This window comes from Miscanthus floridulus, chromosome 19 (genome assembly GCF_019320115.1).
Source record: "Miscanthus floridulus cultivar M001 chromosome 19, ASM1932011v1, whole genome shotgun sequence".
NCBI lineage: Eukaryota > Viridiplantae > Streptophyta > Magnoliopsida > Poales > Poaceae > Miscanthus > Miscanthus floridulus.
In genome coordinates this window covers 75,642,493-75,653,161 of record NC_089598.1, presented here as the reverse complement: position 1 = coordinate 75,653,161, position 10,669 = coordinate 75,642,493, and the positions used below count along the sequence as shown (strand labels likewise).

Below are 10,669 nucleotides of genomic sequence, written 5' to 3'. Positions count from 1 at the left end.
CCGCCAAGCCACGTATCATCTCCGTGCCTCCTCTACCGTCGAGAATACCATAGGTGAGCTCACCATCATCCCCTCGTTCGCCCGGTGCCTTCGTTTCGTGCAATCATGAACCGTAGACCGTTTTCCATGAACGTCGATGAGCTCGGTCGCCGCCGGCCATGTCCACCGTCGTCTCCTCTTCCTGTTCCGGCGCCGGCCATGTCTCTCAATCACCGATTTGTTTCCGGCCATCCGATTTAAGATCAACGGACTAGATTAGAAGATACCCCTTCGCCGGCCCTTTTGCTAAAGAAACCCCGAGTTTTTATGAAATCAACCTGCCGTCCTGAGTAGTTCAAAAATAATTAAATCAATGCCCCTAGTTTTTAAGTTTTGACCCCTATGTTTTTTCCAAAAACTATGTCCGGTCCACAGAATTGTTTTAATTCAGTTTTTAATTATTTTTAATACAAAATTGATTTTCAAATATTTACAAAAATGTCATTGATCTTATTTTATGCGTAGTTTCTCCGTTTCAACTCTAATTTGACCCGTTCGAGTTGCGTTAGATTCGTAACGACATAATCTACGCATTAGTATCAATGTTTTCCATGTCAAGAGCTCTGAAATTTTATGGTTTAAATCCTAATTTGAATAATGCACATGTGATTGGATTTTTCTAATTAAAAGTAACTTAGGCTTTTCAACTTGGCTCATTATATGATTAGTTTTATTTTGTTTTTCTAAATTAAGTATAATTTGACTTAACTCAATTAAGGTATTTCTCTAAAGTATCTTATACATATTTTATATAACTAAAATAAATAAAGCATATAGTTTCTTTTCGAAGCAAATCTATCGGTAGGTGTATCTTTTTCACCGTAGCTCCGATTAGCGTGCTTTTCGCGTCTGTGTGTTCGTAGTAACGTGTAGAACATCTTTAAAACTTTTTTACTTATTGTTTATTATGTTTGATGTATTGTTCTAATTTAGATCTATTGTTTGCTTCGTGTATGATTGTATGGATGCTTGTGTGGTGCTTAATGATTTTGTCCAGTCGGTGAGTTTTACGCGGTGATCAAGAAGCAATTCTTTGGAGGCTACGAACCAATAGAAGAAAGATCTAAGTTTAAGGTAAGTATAGCATAGGATCTTCCTTGTTGTCCTATACACCTTTAATCATTTAATTCATATTGCATGTGTCTACCTTGGCTACCACTAAGGATTTCCTAGTACTTTGTACCTTGTGCCTTGATACCTATGGGGTATTGCATTGGGTAGTTTGATGCTAGTGCTCAACTACAACCATGATCTTGTAACTTGACTAATGGTATATGCAATAAACACTAAAAGATGCTTTTTAGCAATATGGAACAAGGGAGCTAGAGCATTGGGCTGTTTTATGGTGCTCTAGATTTCTCTCCCTAAGGACTTATCTATAAGTGATCATCTGGAACTTATAGTACAACTGTGAGGGCTACATGGTTGTGGCTTTAGCTCAGTATGAGGATCTTTTCTAATTTGTTAGAGGTTACCTTTATTGGCGTAAGAATGGCTTGACGAATCGGGTATAGTGCGGCCTCTGTCCCCATAAGTATAGGCTACGTGTCATTGTGCCATCGGGAAGGAGGGCTCTACATTTGTTTGCCGAGTGAATCTAATGGCCCTAACTTTTTGACGAACCTTTGAAAGACTTCGTAGTGAACCCTGCCGACCTTTCTTGGTAGTGGGTTAAGAGGCTCGTGACCTCGGGCGAAAGGATAAATCAGAACTCACAGTGAAAGTGTACAACCTCTGCAGAGTGTAAAACTGTTATAACAGTCGTGCTCACGGTCATGAGCGGCCTTGGAACATTTACGGAATAGATAATGAACACTGATGATACTGATGATGAAGATGCTTACTAATGATTACTGTTTATGTTATTCATTATTCATGTTTACTTGATCATGTGTTTATATGGGCTTGTGAATAAACTTGTTGCCACCCTATTGCTAAAAGATGACTCATTAAAAGCTAATCGCAGTTAACCAGTGTCAGCCTTTTGAGCCTCATGAATCCCATGTTATATTTGTTGAGTACGACATGTACTTACGCTTGCTTTATTTTTCAATTATTTGGATAAAAATCCTGGATGGGTACCAGATTGCTAGAGTTTGGAGAAGTTAGGCTTGTGATCAACCAGTCAATTGTCCCTGTGGAATTAGAGTCTTCACCTGAAGATCGGAGTTGTCTTTACGCTGTTTGCTATCGAATGTTATACTCTCTATACTAAGTACGTTATTTATTGAGCATTGTCTATTGATATTACCCCTATTTGTAGCTATATGTAAGATTTGACTTCTTGAGCTCACATATGGTGCGTATTTGGTTTTGTTCTTAAAACCGGATCCTACACTTTATCTGGTGCTCATTGGATACTAGGAGTTTTACAACAATTTGCCCAACCAATCGTACCACTACCACAAGATCTGAAGGTGGATTTTCTAATTGATGAAAGACAACGACAATGGAATGAGGAATTAGTGCAGGCATGCTACCCGGAGGACACTGCTAATGCGATACTAAAAATTCCTTTAAGTCATAATATGTGCGAAGACTTTGTGGCTTGGAAAAACACCACAGAAGGTATTTTTACTGTTAAATCAGCATATATGTTGGCAAAATCTAAAAAATTTAAACGCATTTGGAAGATACATGCCCCTAAGAAAATGAAAATAGTCTTGTTGAGGTTGGCTCATGATTGTTTACCTACAGGACAACAACTCTTATGCAGGCATATTTGTACCACTGATGCTTGCTGCTTTTGTGGACAGGCAGAAACGGTGGCTCATGCCTTCATCAAATGTCAATATATATGTGGCAGAAATATGGCGTGAAATGAAGAAATGGTGTGGTATAAATTGTAAACTTATGCCGTTTATTTCCCCAAAGCAGTGGTTAAGGGAGTTTTTGGCTAATGCATCTAACGAAGAGGCTACTATCTTTACTTTAATTATCTGGCATATTTGGGATAATAGGAATGGTATTAGAAATAGGGAAAACATTGTTCACCCATATCGGATAGTTGAAAAAATAAAAGCCTATATTCAAGTGGTAATGCATTGCGATGATGTTCCTGATTTTTCCAACAGGTGTGAGCCTAATGCATCTACCAAACAATGGGTTCCACCGCCGGAAGATTGGGTTAAGGCAAATGTTGATGCTGCTGTTTTTAGTGAATCAGAAAGAATGGGAGCTGGATGTGTGATACGGGACCACAATGGAAATTTCTTGGCTGCAATAAACCAAGTGATTTGCAGAGTCTCTGAACCAGAAATGGCTGAAGCTTTGGCGCTGTCCGATGGGCTTTAAAATTCATCTGTGATCAACACTTCAAGAAAGTGGTAATTGCTTCGGACTACTTAAACTTGGTACGAAAGCTCATGCAAAAAAGTCTGGATAGGTCTCATATAGGAGCAATCGTCCAAGACATCAAGATGATGAAAAACAACTTTGATGATATTTCTTTTGTCTTTGTTAGTCGAAATTGTAATGAGGTAGCTCATGTATCAGCTAAGTCGGCTAACCAGACGGCTGGTTTGATGTGTCTAAATGAAGCCCCGGAGTTCATTTGGGCTTTACTTTGTAATGATCTTCTAAGGTAATGAAAGTGCCGTCTGTTTTAAAAAAAGAATACTACTAGATGCAATTCTACCTAGAATGGCCCAGCCATGCATGGTCCAATCGAAATCTTTTACTGTTTTATTTACAAAAGGGAAAAGAGGGGGGAAAGGAGATATAGGAGTATGAGATGAGATCGTGCTTTTCTGTTTACAGTAGGAGAGACATGGCCCGGCTTTTATTGTTTTGCATGTAACAGAATCACAAAAGAATACGGTGACATTTATTCTCTCATGCATAGCATGCAGGAGTTTTTTTGGAACACCCCATGGAAAAGGAAGATTTTGAATCTAAAGCCATCGCCTTACCTTACAATCTTTATAGTTACCATATGCACAAGGAATTTTTCTTGAAAAATGGAATAATTATATCTTGCAGAAATGCAAAAAAAATGAAATAGTGCCCAAAAAATGGATTCAAATAATTGAAGTAGTTAGAAAATGGGTATCAAATCCCATAACAACATAAGCTGCTTTACAATTGGACCCTTAAGAATTTGTAAATTATTTTGCCGAAGGAAATTAAATAGCCCCCCAAGTTGCTCTTGCTCAGTATACAAGAAAAAGGAAATGGTCCCATCAGTGCAAACAAAACTACAACAGGAAAGCAATGAATAATTAATTGTATAAAGGTATATATTCTGACGCCGGAGTATTAAACTATGGTAACAACATTTTTTAAGGGGGGAAAAGGAAAGGCCAGGATGAACCATGATTGTAGTAATGATTTTGCATCGATCACTGTGCACAACCGACGGTTAACTGACCGTTCTCATGTGACGTCACCTTTGTTTTATGTCCCCTTGCTTTCCTTTTCCTGATTCTCTCCCTTTTGCTTTTCCTAGCCTCCAATATCATCTTTGTCTCTTTAGAGACATGCATGTAAATTTGAGCACTCAAATGAAACTTACATCCCGTACATTATCCATACACATTGATTGAAGAGAAAGAAGCATATGAGATACAGAGGGGGGGGGGGGGCAAAAAAAGCTGGGTTTGTATTTTGTTTTGACGGTATAACTTTGCCTTTTGTTTGCTTCTTGGAAGCCAGTCATGCTAAAGTATTGTAAGCCTATATATGGTACGACGGTTGAGGTTTATATATGATGATCATATCATGGTAGTAATGATGATGTCAGGATCTCTGGTTTGCTTTTGGTTGCCTCTCCAAGGTTGGCTGCATGCAGCAACTCAAGGTGGTGGCAGGGATGTTGCTGCTCTTCTACCCATGATGATCCTGGCTGTCAGATGGCCAGAAGGATGGGTACGGCCATCCTGTGCTCTCCTTGTTACCACCTGAACCAGATGCTTCCTGTATGAAAAAAAAAACGTAGAAATATAATTAAATGTTATATGGAGGGTTCAACTTCTTCTACAAACAAAGAAAAAGAAAAAGAGGAGCCAAATTGATTTCCTTACTCCCTCTCCGATCCTCAAATTGCATATAGTAATACTACCACGGACAATAGTAAATTTTTCTTAATGTGTGTCAAGGAGAGCACACTTTTGTACTCTCTTAGGCTTACAAAAAGTGAAGCTTTCGAATTCAAAATGATCCCTGAAATACACACATGGGTAGTAGGTCTTACTTTTCTGGTTGATTCAATTTAACGTAAGAAAGAATGATCATTTAATTTATTTTATAAAGATTTAACATGTTATTTTTATATAATCAAAACACCATTTGTGACCAATGCACATATATATAATTTGTATATGAACATCCAATTTTTTTATAAATATAGGGATAGCTAAAGTACACATATCCAAAAATATTATACTTAATCACTGAGGGTAGCAACTAAATTTTATTGATTTGTTGACAAATGGTTTGCTAGTGTTTCTTTCATAGACTTGGATAGAGACAATAACACTTCCTTGTGCCCATAGGAGTTTCACGTATTGTTTGAATAGGTACACTTATGCTAACTGAGCTTAGCTAGCTAATTAAGATTGTTATTAGGTTCCTTATTATGAAGTCTGCCCTTTAAGTTGAACTCCAACTCGGCAAAGGTACCTGTAAGTTGTCTAATTATTTTTCTTTTTAGTGGTAACATGCCAGCCTGGTGTGGTTACTTTGTTTAATAATAATCTCCATATATACACTAGTCACTCATAAGTATTCATAGACGTTAATGTGCATGCATGCATGCATGCATAAGAGCATGTGGGTGTGCATATGTATGTCTACGTCCATACTACGTTGTGAAAAAAAAAAAGGTAAACACGGCACCAGTAATATATAAGAAGAAAATAAATATGCTTCCATCAATTTGTTAGCCATTGTTGATATGTGTGTGTATGCTTACCCCTCTTTTGGACCTCCTTGAAGTACATCCCATGATCACCGCTTCGAGCCCAGAAGTTGACCGTCCATCAAAATTTTGAGGTTGTTGGTGTAGCTGCTCGTCCTCCTAGTTCATTAATCAAAAATCAAACCAAATAATAGGATCAATATTCACTAACATCAATTGTCAAAAATGTGAAAATGTAACATTGATCATGACTTTTTTTACTATTATGCCAATTAATTAACCTGCTGGTGATGACCATAGGTCGTGCCATGGCCATATGCCTCTGGATGTTGAAGTGCGACAGAACCATGGTGCACCACCGGCGACGAGGTGATCATCGTGGTGATAGGCTCTGCTGGTGTGTTGATGTGGAATGCTGCAGCAGCTGCAGCCATGCGTTGTCGGTGCTCCTGGTTGCCAAATTGATGCTGGTGAAGATTATGCTCCTGGTGAAGGTTAAGATGCCCTGTATGCACTTCCTCATCATCCCTCACTGAAACCTGAACTGATGCTCCCACGTCCACCTGTGTACACTTTGTTCATGTTAATATTTGCAAACTATAGTTAGTAATTTTCTACAGATTACTTTTGCCAATGTAGGTTGTATTAATTATTGACATACCAAATCAGATAAGAAAATACCAAACAGCAGGAAAAACTAGAGGTCATCATCAAGATATCATATTACCAATAGCATGTTAAAGACATTCAAAGCTTTTTTTGATACTTTGATTTTTTTTTATTAGACGAACAAGATGTTAAAATATTCTTCAAATTCTTCAAATAATATAAAAAATGTAGATATAAACGAAAGAAGTAAATCCAAATGCAACCAAAATTGCTAACACAATCAATAATCGACTTTTGATTTGGCTTCAATTCTTTTTCCTATCGACAATTCAACTAGAGTACAGCAAGAAATTCAGTAACCTAACTAGGGGGAATTATTTTCCAATCAGGAAAATTCCCATATGGTCTGATCTTATGGTAATACACTAATATGTAGTTACAAGTCAACCTTGTGCACTGTATTTCCAAGCTCTATACACGTTGGGGAAATGCTTTTTACAATGAACATAGACACATAGTGCTAACTTTATGGTTCATGTTCTATACTGATACTAAAAAATTGACGAGAAATTCATGGGCAGACAGTTGATCACTCGGCTTATATATATGTAATGTAACTATGGATCATTTGCAGACCTATTATTAGTTAATATTAGCTGGTTGAGGATAATAGATTATTAATTGCTAGTTGGGTTGTAGCCGAGCAATAAGGCCCTGTTTGAATTAGTTTCGGATTCTTAAAAACCAGTTTTTGCCTCTAGTTTTTAAAATATAGATTCTGAGCAAAAATTGGTGGGGTGTTTGGATCTCTCAGTTTTTAAGAATCTGTCTTCATTTATTGCTCTATGTGTCACAAGAAAAACTAGTAAAAGACAGCTTCCTGGTTTTTAAGAATCTAGCAAAAATTGACAGCAAAAACTAGCTTGTTTGGATCCTACCCAGTTTCTAAAAGCCAGATTCTTAAAAATTGTCAAAAACTGAAGGGATCCAAACAGGGCCAAGCCGACCTGTTTAGATCAGCTACAACTTTTATTAATAACTTCTTATTTAGTTCACTCGGTAGATAATCCTGGTTTATTAGTCACAACTGTTTTATTGGACATCGGTAGATAGGGAAGGTGGCCCAATTAGGAAAGTAGATTACGTGTTGAGCTAATTTTGGAGATGCTACGGTGATCATACTACCTCAGTCAAGGTTGATTGCTTTTTGAAAAAAAAAACCGACACGGTACAGCACTCCAGAATTTGATAGTGCACACATGGAGTACTTGTATATATAGAGCTTTCTTGTCAACTTTATTCTTGTTTCAACAAAATAAATTACATGAAAATAATTGGTTATTAATTACTTCTGCATCTCATATGCTGGTCAGACACGCCCATCAATTTTAGGTGAGACCTCAGCTCAGTTCTCAATCCTCTAGCTAATCCTGCAGAATTTTTTCTCACCCTACCATTCATTGATCAGACCAAGCTGAAAGCACATTTGCATTGAAAACGTACACCTTCCCAAAACAAAGGATCACATCCTATTTCTACCACATATATCCTCAGAAGTGACATTATTTGTGAAGGCACAAAAAAGCTGCATCAGTAGCTGAAAGAGCGTCGTCTGACATCTATATAAGCTAAGACTAATGTGAGCATGATTTTATGATTTTTTCCTGCTTTCTTGTGGAATCTGTACTTGCCTATATTTATCTCAATTAAACACGAGTTGAATAATTAACAGCTAGCTATTCAAATGTTAAATGCTAGACGAAACTACACAGAAACAGTAACCGACGTGTGGTGGGTAAGTGCGCTCCGGTGCGCTTGCCTAGCTACTAGTAAGATTCAATACATCCAAGTCAAGATCTGACCCAGTGCTCACTGGCCAGTCACTTCCTCTCTTTTTGATTTGGCAAGCTTAACGCAAGGAAAAGAACTCAACAGAATAGTGAGCTAGAGCTAGGCCCTTTAAAACGCAATGGTGCTTGTTAGAAAAACTCACCTCCTCGAAGCTGCTCCTGAACTGCGCAAAGTTGAACTCGTCAATGCCAGCAGCGCCGTGGAAGGCACCTGCGACATCTGGTGGTGGTGCTACCATGCCCTCCGGCACCGGTGTGTCAGCAGCAGCCTCCTCCACTGTGTCAGAGGAGGCGGCGGCGGCGGCAGGCTCCGCCGCGCCGCCACACTGCCTGGGCTGCGTCTGGTAGAAGATCTTGGACACGACGAGCTCGCCCTCGCGCTCCTCCTCTTTGTCGCCCAGGTGGTACTGGTGCATCACCCAGTTGGTCTTATCCGGCTTGCGGTTCTTGCCGAAGTTGGTGTAGAGCACCAGGATCTTCTTGCACCCACGCTGCTGGCCGGCGACCACTACCGGCCTCGTCTTGCCGGTCTTGTGCCACCGCGTCTCGCTCCGCTGCTGCTGTTGCTGCTGCGCAGGCAGGGCGGAGGAGGAGGATGAGGACTCAGCGGCCCACGGCTGATGAATCTTGCGGCGCTTGCGAGTGCCGGTGGTGTAAGCCTTGGACGGCCGGTGGAAGAAGTGCCTGCTCCGGCCGTCCTTTGTCAAACCTGCATGCATGGCCATGGATACATCACGATGTCAGCGTGCATGCATGCATGAATATGTAGGTGCAAATGCATAGACCTTCAGTGTCAGAGAGAGCTGGCCAACGGATATCTGTTTGGTTGTTTCACTTTGGGACAAGGGGAGGGATGATGATGCAAGCAGCCATTGGCTGTTGGAGGATATAACAACCTTGAGAGGATGACAAAACCTAACTTTGGAAGATAGGGGCAGATCCCATGTCACGTTTCATTCTAGCTAGAAGATAGGAGGAGAGAGTGATGCGCTACAACAAAACATTAATGTCATACATGAAGATTCAGTACTAGCTAGAAGATTTGTATGTGCACAATAAATAGGAATTATATGGTGAATGAGAATTATACGCATATTGTGTAGCGATTAAGCAATATTTAATTATATATAACAAATGCAGAAATAGCAAAGTGTAAAATACTCGAAACGTAACCGAAAAATATGGAAAACTGAAACTACTTTAAATTGAAATGGGGAAAAACAGCAAACGTAAAACTAAAAAACAAAACCACTGTATCCCAAGAAAGGAAGAAAGGAAGAGGAAAAATCTTTGATCAAGAATAATGAGATAGGGGAACAAAAGAAGAATCCCCTCTTGAAGAAATTGGCATCACCACACACACACACACACACACACACACACACACACACACACACACACACACACACACATACTGATATCAATAATAATCCATGGAATGGAACTGTGCCGATGATCAATTTAGCTAAAATTAATTGGATCACCTGGCAGTCTCTCAGGATGGGTGTAGCATATGCCGTCCTCCCCCTCAATGGTGGGTATGAACTCATCGATCAGAGGGTGCGACGGCGCCGCCGCCGAAGCAGCCCGGACCTTGGCCTGCAGGTGCTCAATCAGCTCCTGATCCGTCGGGTCGAACTTGACCCCCGCCGGCAGCCCCACCCAGTCCTACACACGCATGCATGCATCGTCACACAGCGAAGCTCATCAATCTACGTCAAAACCTAACAAAGTTGTCGCTAGTCGTGCTTGTGAGTCATATACCAGCTTCCGGTCGGTCTTGTGGCCGCACTGTGGGCAGCAGCTCGACTCCGACAGGTACTTCCCATGCTCCTCGATCCCTGAGTCCATGCGGCGGTGGCCGCCACCGCTTCCGGTTGCTGCCGCCGCTGCACCATCCATGGCTGCTCCCTGCAGTTCTCCTTGCTGCCAAGAGCCCATATGAGTCGTAGCACCGCACCCTTACCTTGTCATCCCGTGCATGATCACATGCAAGTGGTTGACAGGGCTGGAGGAGAGGGAGACGGGATGCACCGAGCTGCCGCCGGAGCCTGGAGAGAACGAGATCGAGAGGAAAGGAATGAAGAGGAGGAAGGAGAGAAGGGGGGGTTATGGGGAAGTAATTAATGAAGATTTGGGGACAGGAATTCCATGTGCAGATGGCTTTAACTGAAGAAGAGATAGAGAGAGAAAGGAAAAAGGTCACCCATGTACACACGAAACACCTTTGGACACACGCTATACGACCATGCTGTCCCTCGCCCTCCGTCCACCTATCACTACTGCACAATATTTTTTTTTTACGAACGGCTCC

The 10,669-nt window shown here is 40.6% G+C and overlaps 1 protein-coding gene across 1 annotated transcript; it reads right to left on the bottom strand.

The window, feature by feature from the left end:
* Window positions 1-4,622: 4,622 nt before the first annotated feature.
* Window positions 4,623-10,411, bottom strand: LOC136529113 (NAC domain-containing protein 75-like). Its single transcript, XM_066522183.1, has 6 exons — window positions 10,120-10,411; window positions 9,840-10,023; window positions 8,499-9,064; window positions 6,178-6,459; window positions 5,951-6,055; window positions 4,623-4,953 (listed from the first exon to the last, which is right to left on the bottom strand). The coding sequence occupies exons 1-6, from the start codon at window positions 10,294-10,296 to the stop codon at window positions 4,864-4,866; spliced, it is 1,404 nt and encodes a 467-aa protein (XP_066378280.1). The 5' UTR covers window positions 10,297-10,411; the 3' UTR covers window positions 4,623-4,863.
* Between the last annotated feature and the right edge of the window lie 258 nt (window positions 10,412-10,669).

What these genes read in the sequence shown, in the direction of transcription:
- LOC136529113 (XM_066522183.1), bottom strand. Translation starts at nt 10,296, where the DNA reads ATGGGCTCTTGGCAGCAAGGAGAACTGCAGGGAGCAGCCATGGATGGT. An exon ending in TCAGGAGCAGCTTCGAGGAG is followed by an intron (nt 6,460 to 8,498) that starts GTGAGTTTTTCT and finishes AAGTGTACACAG; the next exon opens with GTGGACGTGGGAGCATCAGT. An exon ending in CCTATGGTCATCACCAGCAG is followed by an intron (nt 6,056 to 6,177) that starts GTTAATTAATTG and finishes TTAATGAACTAG; the next exon opens with GAGGACGAGCAGCTACACCA.